Source organism: Emiliania huxleyi, assembly GCF_000372725.1.
Source record: "Emiliania huxleyi CCMP1516 unplaced genomic scaffold EMIHUscaffold_232, whole genome shotgun sequence".
Lineage (NCBI taxonomy): Eukaryota > Haptophyta > Isochrysidales > Noelaerhabdaceae > Emiliania > Emiliania huxleyi.
The window spans coordinates 167,492-188,238 of record NW_005200317.1 but is presented as its reverse complement, the minus strand read 5'-3'; the positions used below and the strand labels follow the sequence as shown (position 1 = coordinate 188,238).

General features: G+C 64.0%; 2 protein-coding genes across 2 annotated transcripts in view; both read right to left on the bottom strand.

Annotated features, from left to right (window-relative positions):
* Positions 1–332: 332 nt before the first annotated feature.
* EMIHUDRAFT_468928 (hypothetical protein) lies at positions 333–5,411 on the bottom strand (the record flags this gene model as incomplete). The annotated part of the gene is made up of 14 exons (XM_005779330.1): positions 333–572; positions 817–903; positions 976–1,023; positions 1,096–1,160; positions 1,519–1,679; positions 2,071–2,150; positions 2,221–2,376; positions 2,658–2,709; positions 2,759–2,857; positions 2,923–2,930; positions 3,634–3,934; positions 3,974–4,103; positions 4,513–4,617; positions 4,886–5,411. 14 exons carry the CDS (start codon positions 5,409–5,411, stop codon positions 498–500), a joined length of 1,893 nt encoding a protein of 630 aa, XP_005779387.1. The 3' UTR covers positions 333–497.
* Positions 5,412–8,059: 2,648 nt separating this feature from the next.
* EMIHUDRAFT_468927 (hypothetical protein) overlaps positions 8,060–20,747 on the bottom strand; it is a gene marked incomplete at its 5' end in the record, with an annotated part of 18,784 nt that continues 6,096 nt past the window's right edge. The window contains 16 exons of the mRNA XM_005779329.1: positions 8,060–10,821; positions 11,018–11,185; positions 12,301–12,357; positions 13,626–13,701; positions 13,738–13,913; positions 15,134–15,253; positions 15,975–16,010; positions 16,267–16,374; positions 16,776–16,803; positions 16,952–17,080; positions 17,111–17,151; positions 17,317–17,421; positions 17,694–17,855; positions 18,970–19,294; positions 19,506–19,573; positions 20,196–20,744. Coding sequence (XP_005779386.1) covers positions 8,377–10,821; positions 11,018–11,185; positions 12,301–12,357; positions 13,626–13,701; positions 13,738–13,913; positions 15,134–15,253; positions 15,975–16,010; positions 16,267–16,374; positions 16,776–16,803; positions 16,952–17,080; positions 17,111–17,151; positions 17,317–17,421; positions 17,694–17,855; positions 18,970–19,294; positions 19,506–19,573; positions 20,196–20,744 — 4,593 coding nt within the window. The 3' untranslated portion in view covers positions 8,060–8,376. The remainder of the gene's footprint in view (positions 10,822–11,017; positions 11,186–12,300; positions 12,358–13,625; positions 13,702–13,737; positions 13,914–15,133; positions 15,254–15,974; positions 16,011–16,266; positions 16,375–16,775; positions 16,804–16,951; positions 17,081–17,110; positions 17,152–17,316; positions 17,422–17,693; positions 17,856–18,969; positions 19,295–19,505; positions 19,574–20,195; positions 20,745–20,747) is intronic.

Genomic DNA, 20,747 nt, shown 5'->3' with positions numbered 1-20,747 from the left:
ATAGGGTCGTTGGAGGACCGAACGTACGTGGGACGCGGGCGGCGGCAGCGGCGGCGGCGGCGGCGGCGGCGGCGGCGGGAGCCGCTTGTCGGGAGACCTCTGGTCGGCGGCCGCGGGCGCGGGGGGCGTCTGTGCCCTGCCGGCTTGTTGCGCGGCGGCCGCCCGGCGGCGGGCGGCGGCGGCGGCGGCGGCGGCGGCGGCGGATCGTTGCCGACGTGTCGCATCTTTGCCGGCAGAGGCGCGGGCGGCTGCACTGTGGGGGGGGTACCGAGCAGTGCACGGCCGCTCCCCTGCTGTGATACACGAGACCCAGGTCCACGCACCCTCCATTTGCATAACCCGCGCCCCAAAACATCAAGACATGCCAGCCCCCTGCTCTCCACGGTGGTCATTGACACACACGTCACATGGTCCCCCCCGCCCTAGCGATATGTCCACCGGGCGCCGCTCCAACAGCACATCGAGCCGCCCGCCGCCCGCCCCGCCAGTGCTCGCGCTCACCTCGCAGACGCGCGCGGCGACCCTCCGCCCTCGCTGCCCTCCCGCTGCGAGTCCTGCAGCAGCGCCGTCCCCTGGGGAAAGGAAGGCACGGCGAGGCAAGGTGAGGGAAGGGAAGGTGAGGCAAGGCAAGGGCAGCTTCTCCACACACACGAGGTGGTGGGGCAAGGGCCAGGCTAGTCCCTCGCGACTCCACGTCTAGATGACAGGAGCCCCGCGGCATTGGAAGTGCAAGGCCCGGTGCGCGTGGGTGGGCGGTGTGAGCGGTGTGAGCGGTGTGCGAGTGAGTGATTGTCTCTGCGTCTGTGTGCTGTGTGCCTCGCCGCCCTCCTCGTCCTCCTCCGACGGGACCTCGGTGTACGAAGGGCCAAACAGCGGCAGCCGAGACCACTGGCAGAGCAGCGCCTAAAAACAAGAGTCAACTAGGCCTCACGGGACATGGATCAGCGGCAGCCGAGACCACTCGCAGAGCAGCGCCGCGCACGCGCAGTCGACGGCCGCGCCGCACGCGCCACGCCGCCGCACCTAGTTAAATTTATTCCGCGATTCGCCGCGCCGAACTCTGAACTGGCCGCACGCGCCGCGCCGCCGCCGCACCCACGCCGAAGTTTCGTCGACGACGAGGCAGAGGCAGACGGCGGAGACGATCGCGAGGCAGCCGCCTGATATGGGGAGATGCGGGGAGATGCGGGGAGATATGAGCTGGCCGCTCTCTGGGGATTCGGCATCTGGAGACGTGGGGAGATATGGGGAGGTATGGGGAGGTATGGGGAGACGTTGGGAGATGTGGGGAGGTATGGGGAGATATGGGGAGGTATGGGGAGATATGGGGAGATGTGGGGAGATGTGGGGAGATATGGGGAGATATGGGGAGGTATGGGGAGGTATGGGGAGACGTGGGGAGATGTGGGGAGGTATGGGGAGATATGGGGAGGTATGGGGAGGGATGCAGATTCGGCATCTACACAAGCGCCGGTGGAGACCATCAGGGTCTCCATCCCCGCCTCCTCGAGCAGCCACCCGCCCACCACAGGCCCAAAGACCTACACGTATGAGTCGCTCCTCGCTGGAACCAGCTATGAATCAGCGGCCCGCCGCCCGCCGCCGGCCCGAAGACCTGCCCGAACCGGTCGATGGAGCCGGCCAGGCCCTGCATCACCCCTTGCTCCACCGGCACGTGCCTGCAGGAGGTTGCGGGAGGTTGCGGGAGGTTGCGGGAGGTTGCGGGAGGTTGCGGGAGGTTGCGGGAGGTTGCGGGAGGTTGCGGGAGGTTGCGGGAGGTTGCGGGAGGTTGCGGGAGATGTGGCCGGAGTGTGTTTGCCTCCGCCCACTACCTCCCGGCTGTCTCTCGGCGGCATCTCGGCGGCATCTGGAGCATCTCAGCTGCATCTCAGCTGCATCTCAGCTGCATCTCGGCTGCCTCTCGGCTGCCTCTCGGCTGCCTCTCGGCTGCCTCCCGGCTGCCTCCCGGCTGCTTCCCGGCTGTGTCTCTCGGCTGCCTCTCGGCTGCCTCTCGGCTGCATCTCGGCGGCATCTCGGCTGCATCTCGGCTGCATCTCGGCTGCATCTCACGAGAAGAGCGTCGAGATGCACGGCACGGCCAGCCCGTACCCCAGCGAGATGAGTCCGAGGCAGGGGACGAGGGAGGCGACCTAATTAATTAACTCGGCGCCCCCTCTTAATTAATTAGATGAGTCCGAGGCAGGGGACGAGGGAGGCGACCGAGGCGACGGCCGCAAGGCCCGCGTAGCCGAGCGATGTGCATGCCATGGCCAGCACGAGCGTGCGCTGCTCGCCCAGGGACCCGTTAATGACGCGCACGAGCACGCCCTGCACGAACATGCCTCCCACGCCCATCGCAGAGACGGCGAGCCCAACCTGAGAGAGGGGTGTGGGGGGGGGGGGGGAGACGGGAGATATGGAGAGACATGGCTCCCACGCCCCATCGCAGAGACCGGCGAACCCAACCTGAGGGACGCGGGCGCCCCAACTGATTCATCCTTCACCCCCCCCCCCCACACACACACACCCACCCACCCACACCTCGCAAAGTCCATCTAGGCCTCGAGATAGGGGGAGATAGGGGGAGATAGGGGGAGATAGGGGGAGATAGGGGGAGATAGGGGGAGACAGGGGGGGAGAGGGGGAGAGAGGGGCACCTCCTTTGGCCCAAAGTCGAGCGCCTCCTCGCACAGGTACGGGAAGTTGGACCTAAAAAGAAGTCTACGATGCCGACACAATTCTTTTTTAGGTAAAGCACAGGTACGGGAAGTTGGACTTGTACGCCGCGAAGGCGAAGCGGAAGAAGAAGTTGAGCGCGAGCAGCGGCACCACGTTGAACTTTGCGAGGTAGCTTAGCCTGCGCGCTGAACACGCCGACATGAGGGCGGGAAGACTTCTCGTCTACCTTGCCAGAGCGCGCACACTAGCGCCTGCGCGCTGAGTACGCCGACATGAGGGCGGGAAGACGGTACTTGTGCAGCGTCTTCAGAGCACCGCGTGAATACGGGGGGGGGGGAGGACTACAGTTGAATACGGCTGAATACGGCCGAGTACGGCGGAGTGCGTGTCCTCTCGAGCGCTGGTTGGAGCACAAGAACACGTCTTCCGCTTCTAGGTGGTACGCGCAGCAGCCACAGGCTGCGCGCGCCGCGGCCACACGGCCCGCAGTTCTCGAGCACCGACGAGCCTTCGTCAAGCAGACACCCGGGGTCGGGGCGGGAGATGCCATCTCGCGCTGTGTGCTCAGATCTCCCCACACCTCCCCCCATCTCCCCCCATCTCCCCAGATCTCCCCACATCTCCCCACATCTCCCCCGATCTGGCGCAGCGTGCTCGCAGCACCGTGTGGAGACGAGGGGTGGGAGGACGGTGAGTACACTCTCTCTTGAGTTCGGCCGAGTAGCGGCGGAGTGCGCGTGCCCTCTGGAGCGCTGGTTGGGAGACATGAATGCGTGCTCCGCCGCGAGATATGGGGAGATACGGGGAGATACGGGGAGATATGTTTCGCTTCTAGGCCGACGATCCTCCGCCGGACGCGAGATATGGGGAGATATGGGGAGATATGGGGAGATATGGGGAGATCTGGGGAGATATGGGGAGATCTAGGGCCGACGATCCTCCGCCGGACGCGACCTCGACGCGAACGTACTTGACGCCGTGGTCGTACTTGTGGCCGCCGGGTCGATGCGCAACGCCAGTGCCTCCTCCTCCACCACCACCACCACCACCGCCGCCGCCGCCGCCACCACCGCCGCCGCCGCCGCCGCCGCCGCCGCCGCCGCTGCCTCCGCCACCTTTGCCGCCTCCGCCGCCGCCGCTTCCGCCCTCGCCCGTCGACCGCTCCATCTGCACTGGGGGCGTGGGGCTGGCTGCCGAGGGCTGCCTGGAGAGGTTTGCCGAAGACGACTGCCGCGAGAGGCGAGAATCGATCAGCCTGTTCACAGCGGGAGGTGTGAAGAGCCGCCGTTCACACCTCACCACCGAGTCGGAGCTGCCGAGGCACTTCTCGTCCGGCTGCCAGAGCGCGCACACTAGAGCCCCGGAGATGAAGATTGCGCAAGCGACCAGCGCGCACACGCGCTTGCCGCCGAGCGCCGTCGCGCCTAGCGGCCGGGGGAGGGGTCGCTGACCTTTGGCCGTCGCGAGGCACCAGCGGCCTGCTCTTTTCACGCGCATCTACGCTCTTGGCGCTGCGCTACGCGTGTTGCGTGCGCAGCGGTGCGGCAGTCAGTCTTGGCTGCAGCGCAGCGGACCTCGGCTGCATCCCGCGCCTTGCAGCAGCGCCGGCGCAAACTCCGAGACATCTCCCCATATCTCCCCATCTCTCCCCAATTCCCGCGCCTTGCAGCAGCGCTGGCGCAAACTCCGAGACATCTCCCCATCTCTCCCCATCTCTCCCCATATCCCGCGCCTTGCAGCAGCGCCGGCGCAAACTCCGAGACATCTCCCCATCTCTCCCCATCTCTCCCCATATCCCGCGCCTTGCAGCAGCGCCGGCGCAAACTCCGAGACATCTCCCCATCTCTCCCCATCTCTCCCCATATCCCGCGCCTTGCAGCAGCGCCGGCGCAAACTCCGAGACGGCGCCGCCAATGAGAGGGCCGAGGATGAGAGCGCCTGCGGGCGTGGCGTCAGGGTTAGGGCTGGGGTTAGGGTTAGGGTCAGGGTTAGGGTTAGGGTTAGGGTTAGGGTCAGGATTAGGGGTAGGCTTAGGGTTGGGCTTAGGGTCAGGGTCAGGGTCAGGGTCAGGGTAGGGTCTGGGATAGGGTTAGGGATAGGGTAGGGTCAGGGTCAGGGTCAGGGTAGGGTCTGGGATAGGGTTAGGGATAGAGCGCCGTTGAGGGTGACACCCATCAGCCCAAAGGTGCCTAAGGCGGACGCGCACGGGCATGCGTCAGCCTCAGCGCGTCGGTGAGGCGAGCATCATGCGGCAGCTTGCTGCCCGTCCGCTTGTCCTTACTGGTAGTGTCAGCAAAGTACGCGCGGAACAGGGCGATCTGGAAGCCGGATCCGGTGATGACGCGCGCGGCGAGCATCATCGGGTAGGAGGAGGAGAGGCCGAGCAGCAGGCAGCCCGCTGCAGACACCAGCAGCGACACGAAGATGACGTTCCGCCGGCCGAGCGAGTCGGAGAGCGCGCCGAGCAGCGGCGAGAGGATCGTCTGGCTCATCCAGGTGGCGGACTGGAGGACGCCGTAGGCGGAGCGGGAGTAGCCCATCTCGCGCACTAGGAAGGGAAGCACCGGCACCAGCACCGTCTGGCCCAGCTGCGCCAGCAGGATGATCATGTACGGCCCGCACATGAACGTCGCCGGCCCGCAGGCGCCGGGGTGCCAGCCCTTGGCGATGCCCATCGGCAGGTGGATGGTGACGGGCACCCATATCTCCTCGGCGCCGCCGCCGGCCGCCATCGCCGCAGGTGGTTCAGCCGACTCGGAGAAACAGCCTCTCGCGGCGTCTCCTTGGTCTGCCTTCCCGGCGTGCACGCGTCGAAGGAAGAATTCTGAACTTCCTTTTTTTGAACACCTCACATGACCCCACACACGGTCTAGTCCGGCCTCGCGGTCGGCGGAGATTGCTAGAGGACGAGCAAGCCTGCTCTAGCCTCGCACGTTGCTTCCTGTCGTCTGTTGTTTGTTGTGCCCTTGTTTGTTTCTCTTGGCACCTTGGAGTGCTGGGGGGGACGACAGGAAGAATGTGGCCCTGAGTTATGTATACGCCAACTCAGGGTTTGTGGCAGCCAGCTGGCTGTGTGTCTTGTAAGCTTGTTTGTGTCTGTGTGTCGTTCGTGCGTGTCGTCATCATCTGTCTCGCGTCCACCCATACCGCGTTGGTGTCCAGTCCGAGCCTGGCTGTTCTTCACCTTTCTACCTACCTACCTTTTTTGAGCAGGTGTGCCGCCGCGCGAGCGACGCTCCGAGATCGCCCGAGATAGCGCGGCGCGGCCCCGAGATCGCCCGAGATAGCGCGAGATCGCCCGAGATCGCGCGGCGCGGCCCGAGGCGAGGTGGATGGGCTGGGAGCGAGGGGGCGGAAGTGTGCAGTGCGCTAGATGGTCAGTCGAGGCGCGTGAGCCGGACTTGTGGGCCGGACGGCTTTCATTTCTCTCTGCGTTGTTGAGCCAGGACTCAACATACTCGTTCTGTCGCCGTAGTGGGTAGGTTCGCTCAGCAGCGAGCGGGAGTGGTCGACAGGGAGAGAGGGAACGGGTCGGGAGTACGTGCACGAGGGGAGAGGGCGATTCAGGTTTGATGCCCAGGGCCGCGCTTGACGTCTACGGCAGAAGGAATGCAGGCGCCCTACGGTTGCTGCACATTGCCAGACAAAACCGTGCCATATGTCTATCGCCTGGAGGTTGGAGGCGACGAGTGGCAGCGGATGGCTCCCATGCCAGGCACCACCGCCCATGGGGGCTACTATGGGGCTGCGGAGGCGAGTGCTGAGGTAGAGGGCAAATGGTGGGTTCGATTTAGAGACGACCAGCAGAATGTTCTTGGGAAGGTCTGGGTTTACGATGGCAGATGGAAAATTGGTGGCAACTACCCTGGAAAAGTAGGAGATCACTATAGCGACGACTATGGCACCAATGGCGAATGGAACTGCGTACAGTTTGCGACGGTGTGAGTGCCTGAAACGAACGAATTTGAAAAACACTAGTGTCGAACCGCGATTCCGACTCACAGTACAATCACGCGGTTCAACACTATTCCGACTCGCGCCTCCGCCTCACTGGCACTATTGTAGCCCTGGCCGGTGCGCGTGTGCAGTTGAAGTTCCGGAGTGAAACCTCGAACGCGTTCTCTCACGGCGACCAAAACATGTCCACCTCAGACGTCAGAGGCACCTCCGGAGGCAGGCCGCCGCACGCCGGCGACACAGCTCCAGCTGTCGAACTGACCCGCAGCTCCTCTCAGAGCGGGAACTGTGTCAAAAGTTGACTGAGGCGGTTGTCAGGAATCATCATACGGATCACATGGTGGCTCTTTCATGACGGGAGACCGCCCGACCACTCCTGGGTGGCACTGCCACCGGTGTCGCTCGACGTCCTGTCGACAGCGTGCCGACAGCGACACAGACCATGTAACTCGCGTCGAGTATCGACCTCTACTGCTTACCCAGCCTTCGAGTGTATCCTGGCTGTGGTCCCACACCCACTGGTGTCCATCTCAGAGACCGCAGGAGGTCATGAGGGTCGATGGGAGTGCCAACCCCACAATGCCTAAAGACCCAGCCCAGTATGGTTATCCTATGCTCTCTTGCGCTATGCCCCGTCGCCTGCCGCGTAATGGAATCCCTTAGGCGCGAAACCCCCCCAAAATAGATCAATAACCAACCTCCGGCGGGCCCCCCCGCTACCATCATAGATAGAGGCTCAAGTGTGACACAAGTCCACACACATCAGACACACATACGACATACAACTCTCACGACACACGGGCACCGGGTGGCGCGGCGGCGGCGGCGGCAGCGGCACGCGCGGGCGGACGGATTCGGACGGGGCGGAGCAGCGACCGCCTGGGCGGCCGCTGCTCTGTCTGCCAGAGCGCGCCGTCTGCGCAGCTCGAGCGCGGTCAGGTGCACAGGGAAGCGTGGCGGCGCGGGGACGCGCGGCGGCAGTGGCGAGCAGGCGAGCGGCCCGCGCGCGGCGAGGCGGACAGGTGAGATCGGCAGAGTCGGTAGCCGCCACTTTCCTGCCTCACAAGGGCGGGGCTGTCCCGGAAAGTGAGAAACGCCGGTATTGGAGAAAACGGCGGTATTGGAGAAAACGGCGCGGAACCCAGCGACGCGCACGGCCGGTGAGGCCGAATTTCTTAAACGGTCTTAAAAGAGGGACGCCCCGTGCCTCGGTGCCTGCAATCTCTTAAATGGCAATTTCAGCCCCCAAATCTCCTCATTTCTTAAAAGGTCTTTAAAAACTCCGGCCCTCAGAACCCTAGGGGTACCCTCTAAGTCCACATGCTGGGGAGTGATCCCACGCCCCGCAGAGCGGCGTCGCGGCGTGTGTGGGGGGCGCGCTCATCTGAAGGGGGGGGGGGGGGGGGATTGTGGCGTACGGCTAAAAAATGCTATGGCCTATGGCTCAGATTTGGTTTCAGGACCACAAAAATCAAAACGGAGAACGGGTCTGGCCACGCAGCCTTCGCTGTGGGGTCATCGTAAAGGTAGCTCATGAGGTAGGTTACGACGATGCGGAGGAGAGACGTGCGGCCCGCACAACACACACGAGCGCGCAAACCTGCGCTGGCTCCAGAGAAGGGAAGCTCCATATCTGGTGCTCCGGCCGGGCACTAGGGCCACGCCGCCTAGTCAACATGCGAGAGGGCGCGCCCGCTCTCCCGGCGCGGGGGTCACGTTTCTGCCGCCTGCGCGGGCTCGTCACAACCGCTGACTGCTCGCGCGCAGGCTCGACTTTTGCGGCGCGCCATCCATGTCGACAACCATAGTGCCGTCCATGTCCATGTCCTGCACCGACGCACCGCGCCCGTGGCCGGCGCCGCAGCAGGCGACGGAGCGGCAGAAGGTCGGGCAGCCCGGCTGCTTGCCGACGCCGCCGTGCACGATCTGGACGGCGATGGCGCTGGGCATGTACAGGAAGAGGAGCGCCGCGCAGAGGAGGAAGCCAAAGCCGCCCGCGACGTAGAGTGTCGCCGAGAGGCTCTCGAGCGAGTCAAGGGCGGCGTCGACGTCAGCGCTCACCCACGCGCAGTCGGAGAGGAGCAGCGCGTCGTCGACGGCGCCGTCGAGCGCGGCGACCAGCGAGCCGGTGAGGGCCCGGAGGTTGGAGCTGGCTGCGTTGAAGGTCTCGGTGAGGATGGCAACCTCGCTCGACACGACCGCGGCATCGGTCTGGAGGTCGTCGATGGTGGCTCTGACTTCGTCGCACATCTGCTTCGCCGTCTTGCCGTATGCGGGTATGACGTTGTCGGTGTATACGGAGTCGCAGGTCGGCCGGGGATCCACCCCGTTGCACAAGATGCCATTGCACGGCTTGCAGCCGCCACACCAACATTCGTCGGCACCACCGCAGGTGTTGTCATCGGCGCAGTAGTCGTTGCCGCTCTGGCCCTCGGCGGGGCAGGGCAGCCCAAAGTCGGCGGGCTCCTTGCCGGCGAGATAGTCCCCAAACTCGTCGACAACGCTCGCCTCAGAGATGTTGAAGCCCTGCGTCACGTCCACCTCGCCGAGCGTCTCGTTGAGCGCGGTGATGTTGGCGCGGATCGTCGCCACGCTAAAGGGCAAGCCAAAGGTGGATAGCAGCACATCGAGCAGGCTGCCCGCGTCTGACGACCAGCACGTCTCGAGCACGGCGTCGGCCAGCCAGCACGAGGCGTCGGCCGAAGCCGTCGTCGGCTCGGACAGTCGGCGGCTGGCCGGCGGCAGCAGGTCATTCGCGAGCGAGCCGAGGGTGGCGAGGTCGAGCCCCTCGGGAAGCTGGATGGTGGGCGGCGCGCTGCCGAGCACGCCGCACACGCTCGTGCCGTTGAAGGTGGAGGCGAAGTCGGTGGGGCCGTCCGCCGTGAGACCGCGCACCACCACGAGCGCGTCGTTTGTGGCGGTGGTTGCGGCGATCAGCAGCGCGCCGGCGATGAAGAGGGCGAAGGCGACGATGCCGGCGCAGACCCACGAGAGGCCGAGGAGCTGGACGCCGCAGCCTGCGCAGCAGCAGCGGCGCTTGTCCTTGGTGAAGGCGGCGGCGGGCGCGGCGACCAGCAGGGAGAGCGTGACGAGGACGAGTGGGAGGATGAAGAGGGCGAGGCCGACAAGGAAGGAGGCGAGATTGAGCGAGATGTCGGTCAGCCCTGCGGGCAAGTCGCTCGGCGGCGGAGGGCCGTCCGGTGTCGGCCAGGCGAGGTTGAGCAAGGCCCCGACGGTGTAGTCGCCGATGGTGGCGCTGCCATAGTCTCCGATCGCGTCGACCGCTTCAGTGACAAAGTCCTCTGCGGCATCGAGCGCCTCGGCCGCCGCAGCCAGGGCATCGTCGACCGAGACGAGCGCCGTGGCCGCCGAGTCCAGCGCCGGAAGAACGTCGTCGTTGAGGTCCTCGCACACGTCCTTGGCCGGCTGGAGGCGGCCGATTAGATCGGCGTAGTCGTCGGCAGGAAGATACTCTTTGAAACCCGCGATGGTTGCGTTGATGTCCCCGAGCGTGTCGCAGGTGCGGACGGCGCCGGTGGAGAGGGAGGAGAGCGTCGCGCTGAAGGTTTGTGCGCTCTCGTTTGCCTGGTCAAAGCTGCTCGCCAGGGTGTTCAGGCTCGACTCTGCGACGCCAACGAGCCCCGCGGTGTCATTCAGAAGCTGATCGGCGGCGCAGGCCGACGCTTGTCCGGCGGGAGAGAGGTCAGAGACTGCGACGACGCCGATCGCGCAGGCGACGAGGATGCAGAGCGAGAGCACCGGGAAGCAGCAGTTGGCCATCAGGCGCGTGGTCCTGCGCGGGCCGTAGAAGTCTCCCGGCGCGCAGCATTTGTGCGCGCGGCAGCGGGCGATCCAGAGCGGAAAACAGCAGACAAGCACCAGCAGCGCGACGGCGAGGCCAGGAATGACGACCGGCAGGAGGTTGGTGCCGTAGGTGCGCAGCACGTCAACCACGTCCGCCTCGCCCTCCTCTGGCAGCAGCTCCTGGAGCGCGACGCGGAACTCTTCGGCGTGCTCAACAGAGACGGCGCGAGAGGTGAGCGTGCTGAGGCGGAGATCCGGCGCAGGGCACATGGCCGCCGACCAGGCATCAACGGGGTAGTCGTCGGAAGAGGAGGAGAGCGGCATGCTGCGCCACGCGGTTGGTGGGTAAGGAGCGCGTCTTGCCGGGTTGAGCACCTCGACCTCGTGGAGTAAGGAGTCACGGTCAGCATGAAAAAAATATCTTTGTTTGCTTTTTTCTGCCGTTGCTTGGGTTGGCTGGGTTCTTTCTTTTGTCTTGTTCTTTTTTCTTTCTTGTAGGTGCGGGTGCACCGGCAGTGGTTTGACGCCCGCATGCATGCCACCACGCGTCGGCGCCTCGCGCTGCCGGGAGGGTGACCGACGGCGGCATGGCGCGCAGAAAGAAGGTGAGCGTCGTGTTGCTGCAGAAGCGCAGGACCTGCATCACCTGCTGCGCCGTGTGGATCTCCTTCGTGTCGCGCAGCTGGAGGATGCCCTCGAGCGGCTTGAGCGCCCTCTCGACCCCTCGCGACGAGCTCCGTCTTCCCTAGGTCGGCCTCCACGGTGGCCGCCGTCAGAGGCAGCCACCATGGATGGAGCGCCGTGGGGGGAACAGAGGAGAATAAAAGAATTTAAACAAGACAACTCTCTTTCACAGCAGACAGGCTCGACACAGGTGCGAACCGGCGCGTGCTAGCACTATCACAGGCACACCACCGGAGCCGCCTAAGCGACTCCGTTAGCGGTTTGTCCGCATCGCGCACTCGTCCCAACCGGGGGCCGCAGACTCGTTCTGCGCGCCAACGGCTGGTGACGCTGTGTTGCCCTTGAGCTAGCCTTCCCCGGTCGCCTAGCCTCTGCGCTGTCTGGCGGACGCCTGTATGCCATGCACGCGGACCACGCTTGCGTGGATACGCGGCTGGCAGGCTGACCCGTGTGCGGGTTAACCCGCGCACGGGGAAGCTTCGCGGGTTCGAGAGTCGCCAATTAAGCAGCGGAGGTGTGCCGAGGGGGACCGGGAGGCGGTAAGCCGTCGTCGCCCGGCGCTGCTTGCAGCACCGTGGCGATGGCGCTAAGAGGTTCCTCTTTTCCGCGCCCCCCCCCGCAAGGCGCGCGATACACAAGTGGCATCCCACCTCGCTCTAAACGACTAGACCGACTCTGTGTGCGACTCTGCGCGCAGTTGCCAGCGGCGGCGGCTCTGTGCGGCCGATGCTCGCCCCACAGGGCCACAACCCACGTAATATTGCTCGCGCGACTTTACGTTTCGTCGAGACTTACGCTCGGCCACTTCGATAATGGTGAATTAATCAAGGTCATCGTTTGTCACCGCTACTGCTGTAGACTTGTCGTTTTAAACGTACCAGCAAACGACACGAGAGATGTGTGGGGTGCAAACGGTGCGGACCACCAACCCCAATGCACGGCCAAATCGATTTGGCCGCCTTCCGTCCCCGTCAATGCTTGCCGCTCGCGTACCCCCCCGCCCCCAAATCGACTGCACTCACAAACATAAAAAACATTTGTCAGCGCAGCTTTACATCAAGCGAGCCTCTACGTCCCCGCGCGCCCCGCCTTGGATGCCGCCCGGTCACGGCTGGAGAGCGCTCAGCTCAGCTCGATGCCGCGCTCCTCGCACACGGTCACCAGCTCAGGCTGCACCTTCTTGCGGCTCTCCTCGAGCTTCTGCCAGAGGCTCACCTCGTTTAGCCAGAGCGTCTGCACGCGGGAGCAGGTGCGAGATGAGCATTGGGCAAAAGGGGCGTGTGGCGAGGGGGCGTCTCGCGCCTTCAAGCTCGGGGCGGCCCCCTCCTTGAGGGCGGCGGCCAGCGCCTTCCCCCAGCAGTGAATGATAGACGCCCAGCCCCCCTTTCGACCGTGCGCCCCCTCTGCGGAATCGTCCTGATGGGGCAGTCCTGACGCAAACTTGAGAGTCCTGACAAGCAAACTTGAGAGTCCTGACAGAAACTTGAGAGTCCTGACAGAAACTTAGAGTCCTGACAGACAAAAGAAATCACGCTGGGCTCGCGCCACTCGGCCGACCATGAAAAGCGCACAAGCAAGAGAGGCGCGGCCATGGTGCAGGCAAGGTTACAGCCGGCAACGTGCATAGGCAGCAAAGCTCGGCCACGACGTCCATGGCCCGCGCGCCCCCGATTTGCCACCGGCAACCTGCAGGCCAGCGCCGAGCAGCGCGGACGGCTGACTGACTGCTGACCGAGGCAGCGCCCACGGCAGGGCCCACGGCAGCGCCCACAGCAGCACCCACGGCAGCACCCACGGCAGCGCACACGGCTTGGCTGGCCATGTCAGCCGCGCAGGGACCCTCCCGCGGGTCCAACCCGAAGCGCTCGACCGCTCGACAGCGCAAGTCGGCTGACGGAGCGAGCCGCATAGCCCTCCAGTGCTCACCGCAGGATCAGGCCTGACCGGCCCACGCTCACGGCCTGGCCTGCCTGTGGACCAGCAAACTCGATGGCTGTACGCGAGGAAAGAGCTGCGTGGCTGGGTCGATACCGTCCCCGTGCGCCCTTTCCCTCAGTGGAGGGCCGTCCCTGCCCTCGGGAGTAACTCGACTGTACACCCCTCCCTACTCTCTAGCTAAGGGCTCTATTCACAGCGGGGACAGTGGTTGTCCTGGCGGAGTCCTGACGGAGTCCTGACAGAGTCCTGACGGAGTCCTGACAGAGTCCTGACAGAGTCCTGACAGAGTCCTGACGGAGTCCTGACAGAGTCCTGACGGAGTCCTGACAGAGTCCTGACGGCCTATTTTGGAGTTTTTCAACTTTGAGGTATTGTAACTATGTGAAGGCACTATGAATGCATCAGTTCTTTGGGAGAGTGCAATCCATTTAGTTATTACCTCCAACTCAAAAAAAGTCTGGTGGCAAACGGGCAATGGGGTCCCTTATGGTGGCCTCTAAGGGTAAGTTGCGGGAGCTCCACAAACCAGGTTCTCTGGCGACTGCGTTGATTGCAGAGGCGACCTGCTCGAGCGTCTCCTTGAACTCCTCCTTCTCGACCCTGCCATCACCGTCCACATCCAGCAACCCGAGCAAGCACCTGACACGGCTTGGACTCCACTCCACGCCAGCTGACCTGAGCGCACCGTCCAGTTCCTGCAAGCTCAGCTTGTCGTCGCCGGTGTCAGCTGAGGCGAACGTTGCGGCTGACTTCCCGTAGCAGCCCGGCGACTGCAGCTGGCGTGCCTGGATGAGCCGGTCGACGGCATCGGCATGCGGCACCTTGAGCAAAGTGAGCTCCGCTTTGAGCGCCTTGACGCTCAGTCGTCCGGTGTCCAGCTCGGCGGCGCGCATGAGTGTTGCCGCGTGAGACGCCGGACAGCGGCAGGAGCCAAACGAGAGCGCAGGGCGTGTCACGAAGGAACGCACGAAACTTCCAAGGTCGCAAAAAGTGGAACCCCCCCCCCCCACCACCACCACACACCACGCGTCCGGGTCCCAGCGGGTTTTCACGTAACAAGTACACACGGCGAGGACGACGACGAGGACACCGGCTCCGAGGAGTATTCCGACGACAGGGCGTCCGACCGCTAGCTGGCTTCAACCATATCTTACCCTTTCTGCCCCCCCCTCCTCCGACCCCCCAGGCTAGATGGAGTAGTCAGATGTAGATTCTGCCCCACACAGCCCCTTACCCCTTCACCCTCGCCTCGCTGCTTGGTGTTTCTGAACACGTAGTCGTCCACGCTGTGGGGGTTGTGTGTGGGTCCTGTGTCTGGGAGGGAGGGAGTGGGGTGCAGGTTGCTCACCCACGGCACCGGGCCGGTGCTTGCACTTTGAATGCCGTGGGGCTCCTGCCCGTGTCCGGGCGTGGAGATGCGAGGGTCGCCCCCCCTTGCCCCACCACTTTGTGTGTGTGGAGACGTTTACCTTACCTTACCTTACTTACCTTAGTACACACCACGTACTCTAGGACGTGTCACGTACGGCTTTAGGACGCACGCAACTTGACCCCCGCAAGGCGCGCGATACACACGTGGTGGTGTGGACCGTCCCTTCGAGACCATACGCCATACCCGTCACGACACCATACCCCTCAAAAAGTTGGAAGCTGAAGCTCGCGCCGCAACGTAGAGCTAGACCTGCTAGAGGGCGCGGTGCGTCCTAAAATCTAAAATCCGAGGATTAAGGATTCAGGCATCGCTTCAGTGAGGCCAAAGTGAGTGTATGGATGTGTGAGAACGGTACGGGACACGAGCGGGAGGCACGCGGACCAACTCGTCGGTGACTCTGCTGCAGGCCACGCCGTTTCAGAATTTTTCTCAGCGTGAGCGAGACGTGGAAGAGTGCCACCGTCGGGTAGGACGGGTCGGCCCGGAGTATCAGAGTAGCCGATGTGAGGCTACCAACCGCACTCCAAGGACCAAGTGCTCCATCCAGAACATAGACGGCACGAGTACTGACTACGACGGTTCCTGAATTCCCCGGCGCCCCTCCCCGCCCGGCGCCCCCCCTCACCCCTCGCCCCTCACCGGCTGGCAGAGCAGCTCCGCGTCCGACTCCGAGTTTGCCACCATCGCGAGCACGTATCCGTGGCACTGCAGCGGCACGCAGAAGCACCCGAGCGTCTTGCCGCGCAGGTCGCGCCGCGCCTGCGGAGCCGCGAAAAGGGGTGTGAACCTGTCGGCAGGTGTGAACGGCGCCTCTTGCCGCGCAGGTCCCCCGCCGCGCCTCCGCCCGCATCGCCGCGCGCTCTGGTGCCATCAGCCAGCTGGCGTACTGCCGGATCACGGACCCGCGGCTCGCGCCTCCCCCCGCATCGAGAACGGGTGAGTGAGTTAATCGATGTGAAGGGGTGAATTAATTTATCAACGCCCCTCCCCCCCCCCTCCCCTCCACCCCCGAGAACGGGCTGATTAGCAAATGGGAACTCAACAACTAGTTGATAATAACGAGCGCGCCTCCCCCCAGCGAGAACGAGTGAACTAGCAAATGCGAATGCAATAACTAATCGATGAAGGAGCGCGCCTCCCCCCATCGAGAACGGGTTCCCCCACCCCCACTTGTGGTGCCCCCCCGACGCGCTCTTCCCCTTCGGCGCCTATTAATTGATGGCAATAGCTCATTACACCTATTAATTAATGGCAATAGCTCTTCCCCTTCGGCGCCGCGTCCGGCCGGCCGACGTACACCTATTAATTAATGCCAATGAACTAGCTCATTAAGCTCTTCCTCGTTGGTGGAGACGGGGGAGGCGTGGGGGGGGTCGGAGACGGAAGCCGAGTCAGAGGCGGCGGCTAGGGCGGAGGTGGGCGGGGCGGTGGCGAGGGAGGAAGCGGCGAGGGAGGAGGCGGCGAACGAGTCCATTCACACCTTGCACTTGTTGTCGTGCAAGTTGACCACGAGGTCCTGATGCGGTAAGTCGACGGGTCAACTAAACTAATCCGGCTGGTGAACTGAATTAAGCGATTACATGGGTCCCCACGACAACCTATCACGGGACCTACCCCCCTTCCCCGGAAACATCGGCGAATCTCGTCGAATCTCGTCGAATCTCGGCGCCGGCATCTCGGCTCGGCCTCGCCTTGATCTCCCTCGGTATCGTCCCCAAGTCAAACCCGCCCGCCTCCTCCTCGCCCTCTGCCCTGCAAGGCAGTGGTGAGACCGCCGCAGCCTCCGCCTCCGCCTCCTCCGCCCTCGCCGCCGCCGCCGCCTCCGCCGCCGCCTCCGCCGCCTCGTGCGCGGCCGACACCTCCTGCCGCAGCGTCTCGACCTAGTTAATCAATCTCGGCAACTGTGAGATTCGTTAATCAGGCCGACCCCCTCTGCCGCAGCGTCTCGACCTAGTTATCCAATCTCGGAAAGTGAGTACTTCGTTAGCCACAGGCCGACCCCCCTCCTGCCGCAGCGTCTACACCCACGAGAACACAACCTCGCCGCCCTCGTACAGCGCGATCAGCTGCTCCACCAGATCGTCCTACAGCCGCAGCCTCCGCGCAATCTCGGGCAATCTCGCGCAATCTGGGGCAATCTCGCGCAATCTCGCGCAATCCCTCGCGTACCTCGGCTGTACCTCGGCTGTATCTCGGCTGTACCTCGGCTGTATCTCGGCGGATCTCGATCTCGGCTGATCTCGGCCTTTGCGGCGCTGCTGAGCGCGGGCGCGTGCAGCACCGGGTGTGGCGGCTCTCGCGACGGGTACCTGGATTAATACGTATTAAAAGTGATCTTGATTAGTTAACTCATCGGGTGCGGCGGCTCTCGCGACGAGTACCTGAATTACTTAATTAATGAGCTTAATTAGCTTAATTAGTCAACTCATCGGGTGCGGCGGCTCTCCCGACACGCACCGTCCAGGCACAAACACCTCCAGCGTCGCCTGCACCGGCGCATTAACTAATGAATCAATGCTGCGCTCAGCAGATGAACTGAACACCCCCCGCGCCGCCTGCAGCGGCGTGCCGAGGCCGAACCGAAACCTGATCAATTAACAAAGTACTGCTAATGACCTTAACTCGTTCATCGATCGTGCCGGAGGCCGAACCGAAACCTGATCAATTAACAAAGTACTGCTAATGACCTTAACTCGTTCATCGATCGTGCCGGAGGCCGAACCGAAACCTGATCAATTCACAAAGTACTGCTAAGGACCTTAACTCGTTCATCGATCGTGCCGGAGGCCGAACCGAAACCTCCACTCACGCGCCGAAACGACCTGCAGCACCACCGACGCCCCGCCGCCGCCCGCCGCCTCGCCGCCCTCCTCCTCCCCGCCGCCGCCGTAGATCGCTCGCAGCGCCTCGAGCTCCTGCGCTGCCGCCTGTGTTCACAGCCAGCCGCGCGTGAAGAGACGCCGTTCACGGCGCCGCGAGAGGAGGAGAGAGAGAGAGAGAGAGAGAGAGAGAGAGAGAGAGAGAGAGAGAGAGAGAGAGAGAGAGAGAGAGCGAGCGAGCGAGCGAGAGAGAGAGAGAGAGAGAGAGAGAGAGAGAGAGAGAGAGAGAGAGAGATCCCCCCCGCGCCGCCCGCCTCTGCATCCTCCGCCTCGCCCCGCCTCGCTGCCTCCCAGAACGCCTCCTCCTCCTCCTCCGTCACCTCCGGCTCCGCCGCCGCCGCCGGCGAGGTTGCAATCTCCCGCGCCGCCGCCGCCGCTTCCGCCGCCGCCGCCGCCTCCGCCCCCTCCGCCGCCGCGCCCGCCGCGCCCCGCCGCTGCCCGCCCTTGCCCTTTCGCCTCGCCGACCCACTCGCAGCCTCCACCTGCGAGGCCGCTAATTATAAAGTTAATTAATGCACCAGGTAATTAGCTAGCCTCCACCTGCGAGCGCTAATTAATTAAGTTAACTTATGCACCCGTTAACTAGTTAGCCTCCACTGGCGCGAACCGCCAACTAGTCTGAGTAATGCAGTGCACCAGTCGATTAGCCACCCTCCACCCGCACCGAACGCCCCGCCGAGCTTCGTCCGAGATTGCGCGAGATTGCCCCCCGAAGCTACCCCAAAGTCCCCCCCCCCCCCCCTCCCCCGCCGCGCCTTGATCAGCCGGCCGCCAAAGTCGGTGCCTGGTTCATGAATCAGTCTCTCGTTAATTAACGAACGTCTCGTTAATTAATCCGCCGGCCGCCAAACTCGGTGCCGTCCAGCGCCGTGGCTGCGGCCGCGGCGGCGGAGGAGCCAAACTGGACGTAGCCGACGTAGCGGCGTTTCCCCTACGTTGTGGTGTGAAGACACCGGGGTTGTGCGTTTACGTGAAGACACCGACATCTGCCTGCGTACCTTAAGGTACGTATGAGCTGACTAGGGGCCCCTACTAGGGGCCGTCCTGAGTGGGGCGCGGTGCTGCCTTCTGGCTGTCGTTGCTGTGACTCTCCCTCTCCCGACGGTCTGTGCTATGTGCGTATGCGGAGAGAGATACGGGGAGACACGGGGAGATACGGGGAGACACGGGGAGATACGGGGAGATACGGGGAGATACGGGGAGATAGGGGGGGAGATTCCGCTTCTAGGGCGTCTCGCCCCCCGCAGGTGCTCTGTCCTGCACTCGACCTCCGTGATCTCGCCGCAGCCGGCAAAAGCCGCCCGGACCTGCCCGTCGCTTGATTCATTAGGTGATGAATGAACTCGTGAATCAATGAAGGCCGTTATGAGAGAACTCGTTACGTAATCAAGGCCGCCCGGGCCTGCTCGGTAGTTGTTTAATCTCATCAACTAAGCGAACTAACTTCTTCATTACTTGCCCATATCTCCCCCAGATCTCCACTTCTAGGGTCGGCGAGCCCATATCTCCCCATATCTCCCCATATCTCCCCATATCTCCCCCAGATCTCCGCTTCTAGGGTCGGCGAGCCCATATCTCCCCATATCTCCCCCGGACCTGCTCGTCCGTCGCAGACCACGGCAAGTTCGCGACGGACACGACGCTGCCCCCCTCCGCACCACCGTTGCCTTCTCGGCTTGCAGCCCCGGCCGACGCAACAACCGCCGCGTGCACCGCCGCCGCCGTTCCTTCCGTTCCTGCTGTTCCCGCCTCCGCCGCCGCCGCCGTCCCCGCCGCCGCCGCCGCCGCCCCCGCCGCCGTTCCTGCCGCCCCCGCCGTTCCTGCCGCCGCCGCCGCCCCCGCCGCCGCCGCCGTTCCTACCCCGGCCGCCGCCGCCGGCCGCGCGAAACGCGTGTGCGGAGGCTCGACCGCATGGGAGTACCTGCAATCAACTTGTTAGTTCATTACTCAATTAGTCAATTAATTACTTAAGCTCTGCCGAATGCGATTGCCTGCAGGCGGCTAATTAGTCAATTAACTCCTTGATTCCTCTCTGGCTCGACCGCAAGCGGGGAGAGATGGGGAGAGATGGGGAGAGATGGGGAGAGAGGGGGAGGTCTTCCGCGCGCCTGCAAGCGGCGCCCTTGCTGCACTGCCCGCTGTCGCGCCACTCGTAGCACGGCTTTGGCTGGTTCCGATGCTTCCTCCGAGGGAGATAGTCCTAATTAATGATTAATTAACTGTTGATTAACTGTTAATTAATGCCGATGCTTCCTCCGAGGGAGAGAGTCCTTGAGCCGTGAGCCAAAATGGCCGTTGGAATCTCCCGCCAGGAGATTGGGATCTCCCGCCAGGAAATTGAAACCTCCCGCCAGGAGATTGCGATCTCCCGCCAGGAGATTGCGATCTCCCGCTCGGTCCCACTCGGCGGTTCCGCCGTAGTACTCGACGAACTCCGACCTGCGGAAGCAGCTCACGAGACATTGAACGCGCTGAAAGAAAGCCGTAGCGCCAAGTTGGATCTGCTGCACCAATCTCTCAGTCTGGGAACTGTCTAGGAATAGTCCACAGGGAAGTGTCTAGGAAGCCGTAATACTCGACGGAAGTCGGGCCTACTGTACCGCTCGCGTCGGCGAATCTCGGCGAATCTCGGCGAATCTCGGCGAATCTCGGCGAATCTCGGCGAATCTCGGCGAATCTCGACGAATCTCGGCGAATCTCGGCGAATCTCGGCGAATCTCGACGAATCTCGGCGAATCTCGGCGAATCTCGAGCCTGCTGTACCACTCTCCGTCATGCGCCTGCCGCCGCTCCTCCGCCGCCGCCGTCTCGGTGTAGGACACCCAATGCCAGTGCGGCTGCGGCTGCTGCGCCAGCTGCTGCTGCTGCTGCTGCGGCTGCGGCTGCTGCTGCGGCTGCGGTTGCTGCTGCTGCGGCGGCTGCTGCGCCAGCTGCCGCGCCATCTGCTGCTGCTGCTGCTGCTGCTGCCGCCACCGCTGCTGCGGCTGCTGCTGAAACGGCAGCGGCGGTGGCGGCGGCGGGGCAAGAGAGGGCGTTGGCGGCGGTGGCGACGACGGAGGTGGCAGCGGCGGCTTGAACGGAACGGAGGCTCCGAGGGCCCTGAGATTGCAATCTCCCCGCGCGAGGTCGCCCGACCGGACAGAGAGGAGAGTTTCGGGCTCGCTCGCTCCGTCGTCTCGTCTGCCACCGCCACGCGTCAAGTAGCCGCTGAACTCGGAGAGCGACACGACCACCTCCGCCTCCTCCTCCTCCTCCGCCTCCTCGCCCCCCTCCGGCTCCTCAGCCGCCCCCCCCTCCTCCTCCTCTACCTCTTCCATCGCCCCTTCCTGCTCCTCCTCCTCCTCCTCCGCCTCGTCCTTCTCCTGCTCCGCCTG